Genomic DNA, 19,025 nt, shown 5'->3' with positions numbered 1-19,025 from the left:
AACAAAACAAGAACCAATGTCCTTTATTATTGTCATGTGTATATACGATGTAGGACGGGGGTGGTGTGTCACAAAGCACACGTGAAGGGCAACTTCATAGAATTGCCTCTGTCCTTTCCACCTCTCTGAGAGTTCTGGGGTTGAACTCGGGTCGTCAGGACAGTGTGAAAAGGGCTCCCAGCTTGGCTGGCCTGTCCCTCCCTTTTCTTTGTCACTGTGTATCATAAAGCACAGGTGTGTGTACATTTAACCTAAGGCTGCCACCTGTTCCCTTAGGTCTGCATCAGGTGACTGAGTTTATGGCCTGGAGCAAGTGGACATCAGGTCCTGCGTGTGAGTGCACAGCACAGGGATGCTCTAATCTCACTGGGCGTCAGCTACGTGGCTTCACCCATATTTGCTGAATGCTGCCCTGGGGGAGGAGAGGGAGGAATAAACTGGGGTTCCAGAGTTGGCACCCTCACATCCATACCAGCCCTGGGAGGTGAGTGTCACCCTGGCCACAGGCCAGCGTATGACTTTGAGAGGATTAGAGTGTTTCTAAGTTCTCCTGCCGTGTTGACTGCTCTAGAGCTGGTGGGACCTGGGAAAATGGAGCCTAAAAAACGAGGCAGGCTTTTGCAATAGCCACCTTTATTCAGTTTATACTCTGAGGGTTAGGAAAAGTCCCTTGAGTAAAGTTCCCAGGAGTTCAAGCTGGGTACAGTCACAAGGACAAGCTGCACGTGGCAGAGGCGTGTTTTTTCCACAGAGGCATGTAAACAAGTAACAACAGCCAGTCGGGATGAATAATCTGGAGTCCGCTCACTCCTGTCTGCTACAGCTGGGAGGCGCACGGTCTAAGAACAGTTCCTTGTTTTGAAGAAACTAAGGTCACAAGACTCTAGTTTTGTTTTCTTGGAGTTTTCTCACAAGCATTCAGATTTCTCCACACGAGACTCCATTCTTGGACCACATCAGCACTCCCAGTCACTGAGGGAGTCAGGATCTGACCTGGGTTTGTCTGAGTGTACCTGTGTGGTATTGTGACACAGCAGGCACACAGCAGAACACACGAGGGGCCTCTGACCAGAACTGCCACAGTGACAAGTGTCAGGAGGAACAGTGGTAGTGAGAAAGGAGACGACGGGACACCTGCTACGGACAGAGGGAGACTGGAGTCAGGGATGCTTTGTGTCTGTTTGGTTTAAGTTTTAGAAGCACTGTGAGTCTACTATAGTGTTTCTCAGAAATATTTAAAAGCAAGCTATGTGGTGGAAATAGTAGAAGTTTTTAAAAGTAGCTTCTAGTCCCCATCATTCTAACTGACAAGAAAGACCACTGACAGGTGCTCAGACACCTGTGTGACGGACAAGGGCAGACAGTTGTGTGGTCTCACCTCGTACGTGACTGCTCACGGGGAAGGTGTACTTGTGTAAAGGCATGCTGAATGGGCAGCCCCACACTTCCAAGCCTGGCCATGCAGAGGGCTCAGGGCTCAGCACTGCCACTTGGTGTGCTTGTCCTGCAAGATACTCGTCGAATCCATGGTGACAGGACACAGGCAGGTCCTGTGGGAGCCACTTGAAGTACAACACCCTCTCTGTGACTGTCTTAGTCCCTGGGGACGAGAGACCCACCTGAAGCCCTGTCCAGACCCTTCACCCTGGCCCAGTGATCAGTACCTGTAAGATGGCGTCTTCCCGTCTTGACTTGGCTGGAAGCAGATAAGGATGTGTGGTCTCTGTCTCTCCTGCCTAGGGAAATGTTGCACACACCCACGGCAACTTTTCCTGTCCTCAGGCCAGCCCACAATCCTTTCGGCTTTCCTTCACCCGTAGTCTGATTTCCAGGAGAGCTATGCATCTTTTCCTGAGAAACGCCTCCATGGTCTGCATCCCCTTTCATCCAGCACCATCCCCCATCATCCTCAGTTGCCCGTTTGCTTTCCCCACAGGTGCCAGCATGAACGGCCTGGAGGAACCCAGCATCGCCAAGAGGCTGAGGGGCACCCCCGAGAGGATCGAGCTGGAGAACTACCGCCGATCGGTGAGGCAGGTGGAGGAGCTGGAGGAGGTGCCTGAGGAGACGCAGGCCGAGCACAACCTGAGCAGCGTGTTAGACAAAGGCACCGAAGAGGATGCGGCCAGCAGGTCAGCTGATACCCGTGGTTTGCCTGGCTACCGGGTTCCTGGGGCAGTGGCCTTACTGGGTCCCCAGATTCATCTGGTAACAAAGGAACTTGCTAAGCAAGGGGATTTGAACCCGTTTGACTGGGTCAGAATCTTAGTTCTTCTCTCACTATCTGTGACGCCTTAGGTAAGTCCTCAGTTTCTGAATCTGTAATCTGTAAGGCACCTCTAGTGCCTTCCTCAGGGTCAGTGCGAAGGTTAAGGAACAGGTAGGAACGCGGTGTTTACAACAGTCCTTAGCAAGTATTGGCGTTTCCATCATGTGCTCCTGATCATGTGCATTCGAGGGAGTCCTAGGAATAGATGTAGGCCATGTGTTTTGTCCCCTTGTAGTGGGGAGAAACTAATGATAACCAGGACCAGACCTGAGCTTCCAACTCCATATTCTGAGGTCCAGGCCCTGGGTTCTTCCTGTTCTCCCTGCCGCCCTGTGACCCTTTCTCCCCACCATCAAGGTCAGCCATCGTTACTATGTGATCCTGAATGTCTACAGCAGTGTATGTAACCATCGCTAGATGGAGCAGGGCTGGAAAGAGTGACAACCTGTAAGCCTTCCTGAGCGTAGCCCACTCCCCTAGCACTTTGTGCATCATTGAAAAGGTAACAGAAAAGCTAGCTAACACCATCATGTACCAGTTGTTGCTTACAAGCTGCGGGCGAGGAAAGACCTTCACAGGAAGGAAAGCAAGCTGGAAACAGCATGCCTCACAGAGGCGGATGCTTCCACAGAGGTTGCCAGGCTTGGAGCAGAGGGTGGCTCGCCACTGGTGACTCTGAAGCCTTGACAAAGCCACCTGGCGGTGAGCAGAGAGAGAAACAGAATCTTGGCGTGCCAGGGGCCACACACAAAAGACATCTGGCTTTACCAGTCAGTGTCTAATCTGTTTAGCTGATGACTGATGGGACCAAGCCTGCACCCTCTCACCTCAGCAGTTGTACCTCGAGTACATGTGATGCCCTCTCGTGTTTCCCGTGTCAGTGGAGAAGGGTGTGGGAGAGACCAGGATGACAAGGATGGGCAGAGTCAGTCGAAGCCAGACTCTCACAGGGCTCCAATGCCAGAGCTGAGGCTCCAGATCAAGAACTTTTACTTAGAAGGGTGGACAGATGTATCTTTAAAGGTGAGAATGTTTGCCAGAGCACATCTCTAAGCACGGCTGCCCTCAGCTGCATCCCAGCAGAAAGATCTGGGGCACACGCTGTGGTAAGGTACCCCTCGGGCTGGCACCACAGGCAGCCCTCTTGTTGGTATAGTTCCAGGGTTTTCACTGACCTGAGGCCTCAGTCTCGTGACTGCAGTGCGTCCAGAGTGCCCACAGGGACACACCCTACACTCCTGTCTCATTGCCAGTCCCATGGTTCTGCCAAGCGCATTGATAAACCCTTGAGCAGAGCAGGTGGCTTAACCTTAGATTGTGTGGTGTCGAGATATGCAATCAGCATTTATCTAACATAAAAATACCCACTTAAATTCTATTAAAGAAAGGAAACCCAGAAGAGTGTAGGGATGGCATGCCTCGGTGGGAGCACGTTTACCACGCATGTTCAAACCGTGGATTCTGTCCTTGAAAGGTCTTTTATAAAACTGGAATAAAATCTGGGCAGTGATGGTGCACACTTTTAATCCCAGCACTTAGGAGGCACAGGTAGATAGATCTCTTGAGTTGTAGGCCAGTTTGGACTACAGAGTGAGTTCCAGAACAGCCAGGGCTATACAGAAAAACCCTGTGTTGGGAGGGGGGAAAGTGACACACTAAAAAGGAAAAACACGTAATAACATGTATCCCATATCAGATGCTCCATGAAAAGTGAGGGCTTCGGAGCAGGAGTGGTGGCTTTGCCTCACTTCCCTGGGGAAGCTGTAAGACGCCTGAGACAGATGTGTTCTGTTCTCTTCCCCATAGTGCCAGGTTCAGTCAGGTGCATTCGCAGCCTTCCGCCTGCTTAGTGAGGGGTTAGCCCTGAAGACGAGAACGCACATCCTTTTAAGAATCTTCTTGCCCAACCTGGACATGGTGGCACATGCTTGCAATCCCATATGTGTATGAGTGGAGGCAGGGAGATCAAGAGTTCAAGGCCAACTTGAGTTATATGAGACCTTGGCTTTAAAAAGGAAGGAAGGAAGGAAGGAAGGAAGGAAGGAAGAAAGAAAGAAAGGAAGAGTGAGTGAATACATGCATGAGTGAATCTCCCAGTCCAGCCCAGGAGCTTGTTCTCCCACAGTTCAAAGAACTTGGCTCAGCTATCTCTGTTGAGCAATGTGGTATAATATTTTAGATCATCACTGTGGAATCAGACCTGTACTGGAAGCTCAGCTCTACCACCAACAAGTCCCTTATCCTCTGTGCCTCAGTTTCCCCATCTGAAAAGGCCATGATGTGTCCTGAGCTTACCCAGGGGTCACCAAATTAGTGTCAGCAGTGACTGTCACTACTCACACGCCCATTGCAATATGGTACCCACCCCTAGCGGAAGCCAGGGATGCAGGTGTTGGTCTCCATCACCAGGTGGAGTAGGAGCCTGGGTCAAACTTGCCCTGCCTGGGGCTGATCATCAGCCTCTCTGAATCATAGCCTCTTGTGTAGCAGATGGCTAGGTTGAGAGCCAATACAGCTGTTCTGGGGACAACCTGAGAACCATCCTTTAACGGTGATGCTGGTATCAGCAGCAAGCTGTGGACACTGCTTTCCAGAGTGTCTGGGGTCTTCAGGGTCAGCAGATATCCTGGGAGATTTCTGTAATGACCTCCATCGTTTGGTTCACATAGTGCCTGCAGGTCCTAAGCCAAGGTCTCATCAGCTGTTGTTGACTCCTGGGAAAGAAGCCTCCAGGTGGCACTGTGTGTGTGTGTGTGTGTGTGTGTGTGTGTGTGTGTCTATGTGTGTGTAAGTGTGTGTATGCGTGTGTGTGTCTGTGTGTGTAAGTGTGTGTCTGTGTGTGTAAGTGTGTGTATGTGTGTGTATGTGTGTGTAAGTGTGTAAGTGTGTGTGTGTGTGTGTGTGTGTGTGTGTGTGTTGGGGTGGTGATGGGAGACAGGTTGTCCAAAGGCAAAGGCCAGGGAGAACTAACCCCATGTTTAAGAAGGTAGCCTGTGCACAGCCCAGCTGCTGTGTTCCTTATTGCCTGCCGTCTGTGAGCTCTAAAGGATATCCTCAAGAGGACAGAGAGATGGCTCAGTGTGTAAGACCACGTGTTACTCTTGCAGAGGACCTGGGTTTGATTCCCAGCACCCACATGGAGGCTCATAGCCTTCTGTAACTCCAGTTCCAGGAGATCTGACATCCTCTTCTGATATCTGAAGACAGTAGGCATGCATGTAAAGTACAGATATACAAAACACGCATACATATAAAAACATGGATAGATCAGGGCTGTGGAGCTGGCTCAGTGGTTAGGAGCACTGTCCATCCTCGCAGAGGACCTGGGGTCCACTCCCAGCACTGACATGGTGGCTCCCAAACCCATGTAACTCCTATCCCAGGGACTCTGATGTCCTTGCCTGGCCTCCTTGGTTGTGTCACAAATAGTTGAGCAAAACATTGGTAATGAAATAAAATACTTTTTTAAAAAAGAAAAGATAAATAAATCTGAAAACAAAAGAAACAGAGCCGGTTGGTGAGCCCCTGGAGCAAACACATAACGTTTCAAGGATAGGACAGTTAAGGTTACAGAGGACTCCCCAAAGTTGATGGCACCAACAGGGTAAGGAGAGGAAAAGCCAGTCTCCAAGCAGAGCATGAGTGAACAGTAACCCCCGTGTGCCCTCTCTTCAGTTCCTTTTCCAACAGAGGCAGTGAGGAACACTGGTCCTAGATGATACATATGTAGGGTTTCAGCAGACCCCTGCTTGTCAGCGAGTATTGTCAGGGTCAGTGGGGCCCAGGGTTGAGGCAGAGCAGACTGCAGTCCCTGAATAGGAGAAGCTTAGTCTAAGAGTCAAAGCCATTCTCTGTTTCCTGTTTCCTTTCAAACGTGGTGGGAAGGAGCTGAGAATGTGGCTCAGTAGTGTAGCACTGAAGCTCGAGGTCTTGCTACACAGTGAATTCGAGGCCCGGCCAGGACTACCTAAGGCCCAGAAGAAGGAGAAACAGGATAAGGAGGAAAAGAAGGCAGAGGGGGAGGGAAGAACTCCGTGAAATTGACATAGAACTCTTTTAAGATGATTCTTCTCAGTGCCCTGTGTCTGAACCAAATTCCTGCACACCCACCCTGACAGCTGCTGGTTCTGAGTCACTGCAGAGTTCTGGGGGAAGCACTTAAGAGCCTGGGCACAGGGCTGGAAATCCTGACTCCCATGAGCCTTAGTTAGACATGCTCAGTCATAAGATTGGCTGTACAGCAGTGTGGTCATGTGGCCAAGGGAGTGGGACCAGAGGAAATGCCCTGAAATATGACAGGGTGCCTCCACAGGAAGTACCCTGCGCTATACAGGAAGTACCCTGCGCTATACAGGAAGTACCCTGCGCTATACAGGAAGTACCCTGCGCTATACAGGAAGTACCCTGCGCTATACAGGAAGTACCCTGCGCTTCAGGCATCGAACCCGTGGCTCTGCAGGCTAACTCTGAACTGAATTACACTCCCAGTCTAACGTTTACCTTCCTATTTTGAAATAGAGTCTCACTCAGTTGCCCAGGCTGGTCTTAACTTGCTACGTAACTTAGGCAGGCCTTGAACCCCTGGATCTCCGACCTAGGCCTCCTAGTCCCCATCCCTCCTAGGAGACTGCATCCCTTTGCTGGAAAGAAGGAGGGTGGATATTCTTGTTAGATTTTTGCTACTGTGTGGATCCTCCTCACTTAAAAAGTGGCCCACCTTCTGCTGGTTCCTCCCTCAGCCCCTACAGGTCAGGGTAAACAGGGAGATCTAACGTGAGCCTTGAGGCTGGATGTAGCTGAGTGGTACCGTCCTCGCCAGGCATGCGTGTGGTGTCCTGGATTTACACCTCGGATCTTGTGTGATGTAAGAGCAGGGCAACCCTCAAATTAGCCCAGAGGTCCTGTGGTGAAGGTAGCCTGAAGGAAGCCTTTACTAGCTCCTGTGGGTGGCTCTTTGTCCTTCCTGCAGCTAGGGAGACCCGCTGTGCAGAAACAAACAGAAAGGCCTCTCAGAAATGCTTACACTTAAAGCCATTAGAGGAATGCTCCGGGGCTGACCTTTTGGCTCTCACAACCTCTGAGCTGTCGTAAAACCAGCTGGAGTGGCACAAACAGCCATCGTGGGGCTTCACTGTCTTCATCGCAGAGGGACGGATTCATCACGCGGATTATGTCTGGGGCGGCATCCTAAGGACATGGTATGGGTGAGGTCAGGCTGCACTCAGGCCCCTCTCTTGGGATGTCAGGCATGGTCCCTCCCAGCCTGTCTAGACAAGCTGCTGGGCACACTGAGGTAGAGGGACAGAAAATGTAAGACAAGTGCAAAAGTCTCCATGCCCTCCCTTTAGACAGGAGCAGTGCTAAGCAGCACTGACTGACTGCACACTTGATTGACAAGGTAAGCCAGTGGTGAAAGCATTCAGAATTCAGGCGCCAGGTTTTCTGTTGTTTCTTCTTACTTTTCCTCTTTCCTTGTGTGTTCTGAGGCATGGTCTCACTCTGTATCCCTGGCTGGACTGGAACAAGCTAGCCTTGAACATGCAGTGACCCTTGTCTCTGCCTGCCAGGTTCTGGCATTACAGACATGCACCACCATGCCTATCCCGTCCGAGTCTTAGGTTTACACTTCAAACAGCCTCCTCCCAGGTCTCTGCCACACACACACCCCCTCCCAATGCACACTGTATGCTATGTATGGTCTTTCCTGGGTCACCTTTGCTATTCCCAGTAGTCAGAGAGTACAACACAAGACTGCTCTACCTTAGCTGAGAGTGTGTGTCCACTGGCTGAGCTGTAGCAGGTCTCAGAATGTTCTTTGAGCAGTATATGGTAATACATACTTATAACCCCAGCGCTCAAGAGGACTGAAGATTCAGGCCAGCCTGGGCTACATAGTGAGACCCTGCCTCAGGGGGAAAAAAAGAACTCATGAATGAATGAGGTTGTGGGCCTGAGTAAACTGTGTAAGAAAGTAAGAGTCAGTCTAAGATCATCCCCACACCCGAGAGACGGGCACAGCCTGGCCTACCTGTGTAGACCTCAGCTTTATGAGGCTCAGCTGCTTAAGAGGGTTCTCAGAACTTGACATGCTCATGGCTCGGCCCTGTTGCCACGGGAAAGGATCATTAATGATTGACTCGCTAGAACAGAGGCAGGGGTGGTGGTGAGCATACGCAGACTGTAGTAGAGGTGTCACTGTGTCCCTGTGAGCGCTGGTTAGCCAACAAGAGGGACTGCGTCCTCATTTCTGACCCAGCGCACAAGTACAGTTTACCAGAAGCACCATGGGACTCAGTCACTTGAGAGGGACCCAGAACTTACTGGAAGCTGACGTTCTCGGGCTATGGCCTATACAGTGCAGGGACGGATGCAGAGGTTTAAGACCCCACCATGGAAAGATTTTCTCATGAGAAGTCCAGGAAGCTAGAAGATTCAGAGAGCCCACTGTCCTGGTTTTCACATGTGATGTCACCTTCACTGCAGCTTTGGGGTTTTTATTGGGACACCATTATGTGCAGTCATTTTTGATAGTCCTTGTGGTTAGTCTAGTCTTCAGGTCACCCTAAAGTCTCCTTTCTCCCCTAGGGGAGGGGGGGAGTCCTTGGTCTTCCTAGTGTGACCAGTCCCTGCGTTCAGACTTAGTGTGGTCAGACATCACCATAGATCACCCCATCAGACAGAGCTCCGGAAATGAGCACCAGTGCCCGCCTTCCAGCACAGGCTTTGACTCACCCCACATACAAAGGGGCTCACGAGGAGCTAAGCCCACCTTCACAGGAAGCTGAGTCTCACCAGGCACCCCACTCCTCATCCCTGTGGAGCCGGGAGGCCCCAAGTCCTGTGCTGTCGTAAAGGCACGTTCTTGTCCAACCTGGTTCAGTGCATCTTCAGACAGAGGACAGACTCACAACTCTGAAACAAATTGGAAACCTCTTTAGCAAGGCCATGTATGACTGCATCCCACATGTCGCTGGACCTCCTTGGCAGGGCCTGAATCAGAACAGAGGGTGGGTTCTTGCCTGTATCAGTAGCACTGACTCCATCCCAAGCCGAGCTGGCCTTGTGCTGTGTAGGAAACAAATGAGGAGAATGAACGAGGCCACAGAAGTGGTCCAGGGTTTCTGCTCTCCCTGTGCTGGGCGTGGGCCTTTACCGCACTTTACCTATGTGGCATGTTCCATATAGAGGTTGCAGCTTAAACATAGTTAGACCCTCACCGTCTCTTCTCTCCTCTCCTCTCTCCTCTCTTCTCCTCTCCTCTCCTCTCCTCTCCTCTCCTCTCCTCTCCTCTCCTTTCCCCTCCTCTCCTCCTCTCCTCTCCCCTCTTCTCCCCTGAGAGATTCTTCTGCCGCTGGTTCAGCCTCTTGGGGCTTCCTCCCCACCTCTACCCACCATGGTTGTCACTGGAAGCTTCTAGCCAGTCCACATAGAGTGCAGTTGAGTTCCTCCATCCAAACAGTGGCGAGCTAGGACCTTCTCTCCCTTTTGGATGTGCAGCGAGTAGCCTCTGTGCCCCACGGGCCAGGTTGCTCCCCGCCTGGCGAAGGGCGGCCTGGTCACTGCTTCCTCTCCATTGCCTTGTTGGGAACTGCTACCTGTGACCGTGGCTCTGAACCGTCCCTCTCCACCTGCTGTCGTTCCTTCACTCAAACTGGGTGCTTCCTTTCTCTCAGCAGTTCTGAGTCAGAGATGGAGGAGGAGGAAGAGGAGGATGAAGAGGACCAGCTCCCCACCTCTGACCTGGGCGGGGTTCCCTGGAAGGAGGCAGTCAGGATCCATGCCCTTCTGAAGGGAAGGAGTGAAGAGGAGCTGGAAGCCTCCAAGAACTTTGAGCCTGAGGAAGAGGAGGAAGAGGAGGAATATGAAGACGACGAGGAGGAGTATGATGAAGAGGAAGAGGAGTCCAGTGAAGGTCAGAACCATCTCCTCTATTCCTGGCCCGTCCCACCTCCCACCCCTTCAGCTCTTGCCGGTGTGAATGTAAGATCTCACAGACATTAGAGTCTACATGCTGCCCTCAGAACCTGAGGTCTTTCTGGCCCTCGTTCACTCCAACCTTAGGTAGAACAGAGGCGAGATACAGTGTCTGGCAAGCTGGAAAAAAAACGTCCCTTGTGTACATGGGGTTTTTTAAATATTTTCATAGTATTGTTAAATGTATTCACTTTACATCCTACTCACTACCCTCCTCCTGGTCACCCCTTCCACAGCCTCTACCACCACCACCACCACCCCCCCCACACACACACACACTGATATTTTTAATCTGGAAGTGGAAGGCAGGGCTCATGTGAGGTCTGTGTCCAAGTTAAGCTCCTTTTACTTTTTCATTTTATATTTTCCTCCTTCAGCTTCATATAGAGCTTTACTATAGTAAGACAGATGAAGTTGGCCCCTCCAGGAGCCTCCCCTGGTGCAGGATGGCTGTGATCTTAAGTGCTCACTAGACTGGCTCCAGCCACAATAGTCAGTAACCTTTGGGGCCTGAAGAATGCTCATTTTGATTTTCCAGCCATTCTGGCTACTTCTAAAACTTTTCTTGCCTTGGCCCTGAGATTTCTCTGTCCAGTGCCTATCCGTCTGTGATGGGAAGACATGAGGAACGTGGCTGTGTAAGAAAATCACTCCTTGCCTGGCTGCAGAGGGCCCATGGGTGGTAAGGAGGGAGCCAGGGCTAGTGGAGATCCAGTTCCCCGAGGAGAGCCATGCTCACTTCCAAGGGGACAGCTCCTTCCTTGTTCTTGCAACCCCACATCCACATGGCATGGACACAGAATTAGCTGCTGTGCTGACATTGCTTGTCCCTGGGCTCTGTGCACTTGCTGCCATGGACCGTCCCATTATGCTCAGGGTCAGAACCCTTTCTGGTGTCAGCAGCTTCCCTAAAGAGCACCCTCTCTCATCTTCCTGTGCTGACTCTTCTGAAGGCCAAAGTGGGATCTAGGCAGACTCACTCAGTTTCACAGGACAGGAAGAGGGAATATGCTAGAAAGACTGGCATTGGCCGTCATGATCTCTCTATTGTGTGCCCTGCAGTACCATGCTGGCCCAGAGTTCCCATGTGCTCACACTCCCCAGGGTGAGTCCATCCCCTCCAGGGAACAGGGAAACGTGTCTTGTCTGAGTCATTTGAGATGCCACCGTCTCCAGTGATGGTGAATACAGCTTTTAGCCCCAGTGCAATTCCAGGAGAGTTTGCCCGCCTTCCCTTCATGAAGACTTCACTTGCCAAGCTGGGAAGTTGGCTGCACACTCAGCCAAGCCCTGGCATTCCTTTGTCCCCATCCTGCAGCGCATCTTGGGGCCGCAGACCTGGATGCCTGTATGGACGAGTGGCAAGACACACTTGCATGCAGCGGATAACTTTGCTCTCTGTTCTCTTTCCTCCCTCCACTCCCTTCTTTCCCTGTGTCCTTGTGGGATTCTTGGTGCTGTCTGTGGGTGTCTGGCTCCCCCTGCTGTAGAAGGGGAGTATTGCCCCTGGGACAGAGAACTCCTGCAAGGCCAGTGGCTCCAGCATCTCTCAAAGGAAGAAGAAATGGGTACATGTGAAGGTACCCGCTTTGCCTCCTGCCCACCTCCACCCCGGCTCCCAAGCAGCCATCTAAAACATGCCTCCAAGAGCAGGCCCCACGTGGAAGGTCTTTTTGTAAAGCTGTTCTCAAAGGCTCTGGGCATCCCTGGGTATCTGTCCCAGGCCTGGCCTCCCCAGACGAAGCACAGACTAGCTGTGAGTTAGCAGATTCCCCAGAGGACAGAGAACAAGGTTTACGGAATGTCACCCACCTACGTGTCTTCCACTCTGAGTCACCTTATCCAGTTAAACCTCACTGCCTAGCCACAACTCTTCAGTCTCACCCCAGGGTCTCCACACTGCTAATGGCCCCCATTCACGCACCACACATACATACATACATACATACATACATACATACATACATACATATATACACACACAGAGCACATACACACAGCACACATCATACACACATACCATACATACATACATACATACCATACATACATACATACATACATAGACACACAGAGTACATACACACACAGCACACATCATACACACATACCATACATACATACATACATACACACACACAGCACATACACACATACCCATACAACACACATCATACACACATACCACACATACACACAACACACATAGCACGCATACATACACATAGCACATACATATATACCACACACACACCATACACACACCACACATATACCATACGTACACCATAGATACACCATATATACACCACACATACACACACCTCACCTACACCACACATACACGCAAATACACACAGCACATACACACACAGCACGCATACCACACACATCATACACATATACCATACATACTCATAACACATACACATAGCATACATACACAGCATACACATATATACATACACACATAGCACATACATATATACCACGCGCACACACACACACACACACACACACATACCACACACACACCACACATACACACAAGTCTGCAGGTGTTGGCAGAAGGCAGAGCTATGCTCAGAGCAAAGGCTCAACTCTTCCCTCGGTGGCTTAGAAGGCAAAGAAAGGGGCAGCCTTTCTCTCTGTGCCTCACCCCGACACATCTAAGCTGTCCGTGCGTTTGCCATGATTCAGCCCTTGCCAGCGCCATCTGGGCAGACTGTCTTTGGGGATAGATTCTGAATCCATATAGATCAGTAAGAGAGTCTGTGGGGCCGTCTCTCCACATCAGAGAACTCGCTCCGCTTTTGGGCCAGGCCACACCAGGCTACATCTTCATTACGTTAAGTTATCAGAGCTGCCCTGGTAGTGACAGGTGTCTAGCTAAGGGTGTCGAGGAGATGACAAACATACAGGCCCAGATGGAAGCTAGCTTCAGGCTGAAGCCAGAGAGTCCTTCAGATCGGTGGCACCTGCTCTTACTGCCTCAGTAGCTGCCCTCCCTTCCTCGGTGCTCACCCCAAGCTCCTTAGTTACTGGCTGTCCTGTTATCTTAACCCTACTATGTGGCATGACCCAAGCACTAATGAGAGGCTCCTTTGGGGCAAGGGGCTGCATGTGAATTCCACCGGCTCTGCTAGCAAGTGTGAATGCAGGGGGCGCTGCTGGGTTTTTATATAGCTGAGAGGCAGACCTCATGCCTAGAGGGGTCGGAAGGGCTTCTGATGCAGTTTGTAAGGAAGGAAGGAGGGGCCTCACCCACAGAAGGGAAGAGGCTTTGGTCTCGCTCCTGCCTGCACAGGAGTTCCAGACTGCACAGGACAGATCTCTGCTTCATTCTCCAGCTGCTGTCCTGCCCTCCCTGCTGACCCCGTGCCCTGTGTCAGCATGCAGCATGTTCTCTTTGGCCCAAGGGCTTCCCCCCAACCCCGGCCCCCAGCAGCAGCTTTACCACAGAGGGTAAAAATGAAATTCCAGTAAAGCACATGTCTGTCCTGGGTAGCTGGCTGGCTCCTGGCAGAGTGGGACACCATCCTAGCCCACCTGTGACTGACAGGAAGTGTGTCCTCAGGAGCTCGTGCTGTGCTAGGTAACAGTCACGTCCTGGGGCCCCTGGAGTGATGGTCCTATAAGTGAGGGTCATTGCCCTGTTCCACCCTGGGCAGTGTGGGCCTCGGATCCATTTCATGATGGAAAGGAAAAGTTTCTTCTGTGTGTGGATTCACTGTACTAAGAAGCTTATGTGAAGCTCAAAATGACTAATCAAACCTAATGAACAGAAGAGGTGTGTGTGTGTGTGTGTGTGTGTGTGTGTGTGTGTGTGTGTGTGTGTGTGCGCGCGCGCGCGCGCACATGTACATGTGTGTGGGAGCATGTGTATGCAATAAACATGCACGGTCTCAATTTTTACCTCTTTCTTATTCACATTGGTCTTGGCAAACACTATAACTCTGTTTCGTTTCCTGTGCTGTCGCCTCCCTCCTTCCCTTTGCTGTTTGCTGTTCCCTTCCGTCCTCCCTCTACCCTCCTTCTTGGGGACCTGGCTCCTTAGCCGGGAACAAGAGGCTTCAGCAGATCATAACCGCAGCGGATCCCTTGGCGATCCAGGCTGATGTGCACTGGACACACATCCGTGAGAGAGAGGAGGAGGAGAGGATGCTCCCACCCTCTGAGTCCTCCACTTCTAGAGGTAACTGCATCCAGCCCCAGAGTCGGGTGTGTGTCCTGAGCGCCCTAAATACCAGCCCTTCCCAAGGCTGAAGAGGCCCTGTCTGCAGGGGGACCACTGTCCTCCTGTCATTCAAGGATATGTAAAGTTCTCTGAGTTCTGAGGCTCTGTCTTCTAATGCAAACAGGAGGGTGAACCTGACTTAGCAGACCCTAGAATTTGCTGTCTCCTGCATCTCTCAGCTGGGCACTCTTTACCCCTCTGCAGAGTGTGTGGGTAGAGTGGGTGTTGCATGAGTGCATGTCAGGATGAGAGAGGGGAGCATATTTAGGAGTCAAAGTAAGAAGGAGCACACAGGGCGGATCTCATGATCTACATCAAGTCCTGGGCACTGTGGCCCGTGTTTCCCACTAAGGTGCACATGGACTTTATTCTGGCTCCTTTGTTTATTTAAAACAGGGTCTCACCGTGTAGCCCTGGCTGGTCCAGAACTTGCTGTGTAGACCAGGCTGGCCTCAGATTCACAAAGACCTGCCCTTTTCTGCCTCCTGAGTGCTGGGATTAAAGGTGTGCACCGACATGCCGGGCATTTTTTTTTTATTTTCTGTTTTTGATTTCTTTCTTTTGGTCTTTCCCTCTTTCTTCCTTCCGTGTGTTTTTAGACAAACTCACTAAGCTAGCCAGGCTGACCTTGAACTCAAGATCCTCCTGCCTCAGCCTCCGGAGCAGCTGACCTTACAGATCTGCCTCCCACCCTAGATACCCTGCCTCTTGTTTCTTCTAAGGAGTAACAATAAAAAGAGAGCAAAGCCCATTGAGAGGTGTGGTGGTCATGTCATTCTCTTTGACCCCGTCTTCCGTGTAGGGACCCTTGGTGGCATCACCTTCTCTGGCTGGGGTGATGCCTCCCAGGGCTGCCTGCCCTGTCAGGTTCTGTTTCTATAGAAGCTCGCTTCCAGTCCATGGGAAAACTTGGGATTTTGTACGATGTTTTAATCCTCTAGGACATCAAGATGACCCGCAAGATGGGGACAAGGACAACTCAGCGGCCCTAGCCAAAGCTGCCCTCTCTCAAGTTCTGTCTTTTCTTCTTGTCCCAAATACCTGTCCCAAAGGCCAACATAGGATCGTGCGCACATACGCACGCATGCACGCGCACACACGCGCGCGCGCACACACACACACACGCATGCACACGCATGCACACACACATGCACACATGCGCACGCACACACAGACATGCACGCATGCAGGCACACACACACACACACGTGCATGCATGCAGGCACACACACACCCTGTGTTAGTACCACGTGGCTGGCTGTCTTACGATGTCTCTGGTTCTCTTCCTCTGTTTTGAATTTTAGGACAGACTTCTTTCAGCTCTCCCTGCTGAGGAGTTGTCATTGTTTAATTTTGCATTTATCATGTGTTTTAAATTCAGTGACCGGCCTCCCCTCCGTACGGTGCGCAGCAGTACAGGCCTGGCTGGAGACTGTCTCCGGAGGTAGACTGGTGATATCTGACACCCCACTCCCCCACCCTGTTCATTTTAACCTCTTTCTCTAGGCAGCTCTGCTGGTGCCTTAACTCTAGGACTCAGCTCCTGTCGCTGGTGCATGCGAGGGCAAAGGCAGTGGGTGGGGTTCGTGCATGCTCTGTCAGACGGCCCATCTGGGCATCCTCCAGCCTCAGGCAGACTGGAGGCCAACAGTGGAGATAGGATGGAGTCACGGAGTCACGCCTCTTAAAGAATTACCATTAGCAGTTGGTTGTAAAACCCAAGGTGAAAGGAAGCTTTTTATGCCGAAGTTTTAAACCTATAGAAGTAAAGCTGGGTAGCCGTGGATGTGGAGTGAAATCAGATACCGTTCCACAAACCTACCAGCGTGTCAGAGGAGCCAGTCAAAACAGGATTTTTGCCTCAGAGAAGTGGTGAGGAGTGGTGGGCTTTACAAGGAAGTCCAGCAGAGCCGCATCCACAGACTAAGCTACGCAAGCCAAGGGCGGCCTGAAAAGTCTTAGTTGTACTTACTTGTTTTACTAGAAACCTTTTTCTCAAGGAGGGAATGCTTGGCCTCTGGGAAAGAACAGTTCTTCCCACTACAGGATGTCCCGTCCTTAGCTTCTGTTCTCAGTGCTGAACTGTCTCCATCCAACCCCAGGATCCCTTACAAAGGAGACAGCGTCCACCCTGGTTGGGAACTGGTGTCCTGACAGTGACTTCTGGGACCAGTTGGGGTGGCACTTGTGGGTCTTTACCTCCTCTACCCCCATTGTCCTCGCTAGCAGTTGAAAGCAGACGTGTGGTGGGAGAGCCCACCAGTGGGAGAGGACTCAGTCTAGTCCAGCTAACGCTGACTTATCCTCACCCTTTGAGCTAGAGGAAGGAGGAACGAGGCTGAGGAGGAAGGATGTCTTAGCAGGCAGCTACAAGAGACGGTGACTCCCAGCTTCCGTAGCGTGTGGCTGCTCCTCCTCACTCGTGTGGCCGCTTCCAGCAAGCACAGTGCTCCCATCTTAACAAGAATTCCATCCCCCGGTTCCATTGCTCTAGCTGTGTCTCTGCACACGTCCGCTACCGCTGCACAGTAGCTCGCCAGTGTTTGCTCCTTGATATCTGTGACCATCGTTTCTTTCCAGGTACCCCCAGGAGCGTAGGACCACACTCCCCCTACCCTCCTGACTCCACACCGGATGTTTCTTAGTAGGAAAACTGGGAAGGAACAAGAGACTAGGGCCAGTCTGGGCTGGTGGCAGGCTGGGGAGCTGAGGAGTTACTCCTTTATACCATTTCCAGCTTTCTTGCCAGAGAGTATGCGGTTATCACCCCGATGGCACAAGGGCCCTCCAGAATCTGTTTCCAGCACCCTCTTATCCTCCTACATGGCAGAGTATCCAAGGACGAACCCGTCATCAAAATACAACACTTAGTTTTGAAGCTGGACCCAGGGGAACTGTTCAGTGGGTGTGTGTGGGTGTCTCCAGAGTCACAAATCACACATTCTCTGGTGAATGTCTCCCATGAGTGTCCCAAAACAGGAAGAGCACTGGAAGGTTTTAGACCCGTGGGGATAATTGAGTTTCTCTCCCTCGTCTGTCCTAGCAAATTCCATCAGCATAGAAGAGTGCCTTGGCACTGCCGCTCCCTGGATGGCTCTGGTGCCTCAGAAAGAGCAGGTGGTGAGGTTCAGGGGCCTGGAACTTTACCTGGAGTGCAGCCGCTTTGTCCTAAACCCTGGGCTGTCGGTAGTTTTCCAGTCTTGTTTGCCATAGTTCTCCAGTTTCAGCTTTGAAGAAGTTCATCTGGGAACGGTGGCACATCCCATTAATCAGGAGGCGGAGGCAGTGGGATCTCTGAGTTCAAGACCAGCCTGGTCTACACACAGCAAGTTCCCAGACAGCCAGAGCTACATAGTGAGACCCTGTCTTTAAAAGCCAAAAAAAAAAGGGGTTGGGGATTTAGCTCAGTGGTAGAGCGCTTGCCTAGCAACCGCAAGGCCCTGGGTTCGGTCCCCAGCTCCGGGGGGAAAAAAAAAAAAAAAAAAAAAGCCCTTCATAGGTTTGAACTGTCATCGTCTTGTGAATCGTGTTAAAAGTAAAAAAGTATAAATGTAGGGAATTAAAACTCACAGAACTGCCTCCTCCCACGTCAAGGAATACAGCATTCCCAGAATCTTCAAGGGACTTGCTTCCTTCTCGTAATCTCCCCCTCCCTTTCCCTACCACCCGCAGCATCAAACCCCCTAAGGGAGCCTCTTTCTCAAGTTTTGTTACCACCTGAGCTCAGTGGCCCGGCCCCTCCCACTCTCAGCTCAGCTTTGAGAAAAACCAAATGTGCTTTGATGCCCTGATTCCATGGAACTCAAATCTCTCACCCTCAGGTGCCAGCATCCTGGGCAGAGCCTCTGTCCTCCCGGGTCTACCTCTGTACCATCCGTAAATCCTTTGCTAACACAGGCTAGGGCGTGTGGTACACAGGGGCTGTCTGCCTCGGGGTAAATGAAAAGGGATGAGTGTCTTGCTTTGTTTTGCAGCCCCAAAGAGCAATTCTTGAGCCCAGAAAGGGGACTTTTTGTTTTGGTTTGGTTGGGTGTTTGTTTGTTTGTTTGTTTGTTTGTTTGTTTGTTTTTGGCTTTTTTCAAGATAGGGTTGTCTTGAAGACCCCTGGCTGTCCTGAAACTTGCTTTTGTAGACCAGGCTGGCCTCAAACTCGGAGACCCACCTTCCTCTCCCTCCTGGGTACTGGAATTAAAGACGTGCACCACCACACCTGGCAGAAAAGGAACTTTACATATCCCCTCAGGTCCACCCTCCTGCTTTAATAGACTCCTCTAAGTTGTCTCAAGAAAGGCATTGGCCTCCACTTGTGCCGATGCAGGTCAACAGCAGAGCCCAGTGTGAGTCACTTGACCCTCAGGCCTAAGCTTTGTCACTCAAGGGTGGACAAGAGGAACTGGGCCCTCTGGCTGCCTCAAAATGATGAGTGACTACCTCATGGCACATCAGGGGCTAGCACTGGGCCTGCTGTGTAGGCACTGTTAGAAGCTGTAGTTACGGACAGCATCCCTTGATTATGACTGACTTGAGGATCTCACAGCAGCAGCC

At 51.4% G+C, this 19,025-nt stretch overlaps 1 protein-coding gene across 52 annotated transcripts in view; it reads left to right on the top strand.

Moving 5' to 3' along the window:
• The window catches only part of Mical3 (microtubule associated monooxygenase, calponin and LIM domain containing 3), a 199,387-nt gene that overhangs the window by 150,046 nt on the left and 30,316 nt on the right, over positions 1-19,025 (top strand). For 12 of the 52 annotated variants that reach the window (XM_087658195.1, XM_087658196.1, XM_087658227.1 and 9 more), the window contains 5 exons: positions 1,937-2,132; positions 9,943-10,181; positions 11,734-11,823; positions 14,301-14,438; positions 15,862-15,924. In XM_087658195.1, coding sequence (XP_087514321.1) covers positions 1,937-2,132; positions 9,943-10,181; positions 11,734-11,823; positions 14,301-14,438; positions 15,862-15,924 — 726 coding nt within the window. 52 annotated transcript variants of the gene reach the window in all.

This window comes from Rattus norvegicus, chromosome 4, assembly GCF_021556685.1.
Source record: "Rattus norvegicus strain SHRSP/BbbUtx chromosome 4, alternate assembly SHRSP_T2T, whole genome shotgun sequence".
Classification (NCBI taxonomy): domain Eukaryota; kingdom Metazoa; phylum Chordata; class Mammalia; order Rodentia; family Muridae; genus Rattus; species Rattus norvegicus.
Note: the sequence above shows the minus strand (reverse complement) of the source record. Positions and strands in the feature narration are given on the sequence as shown.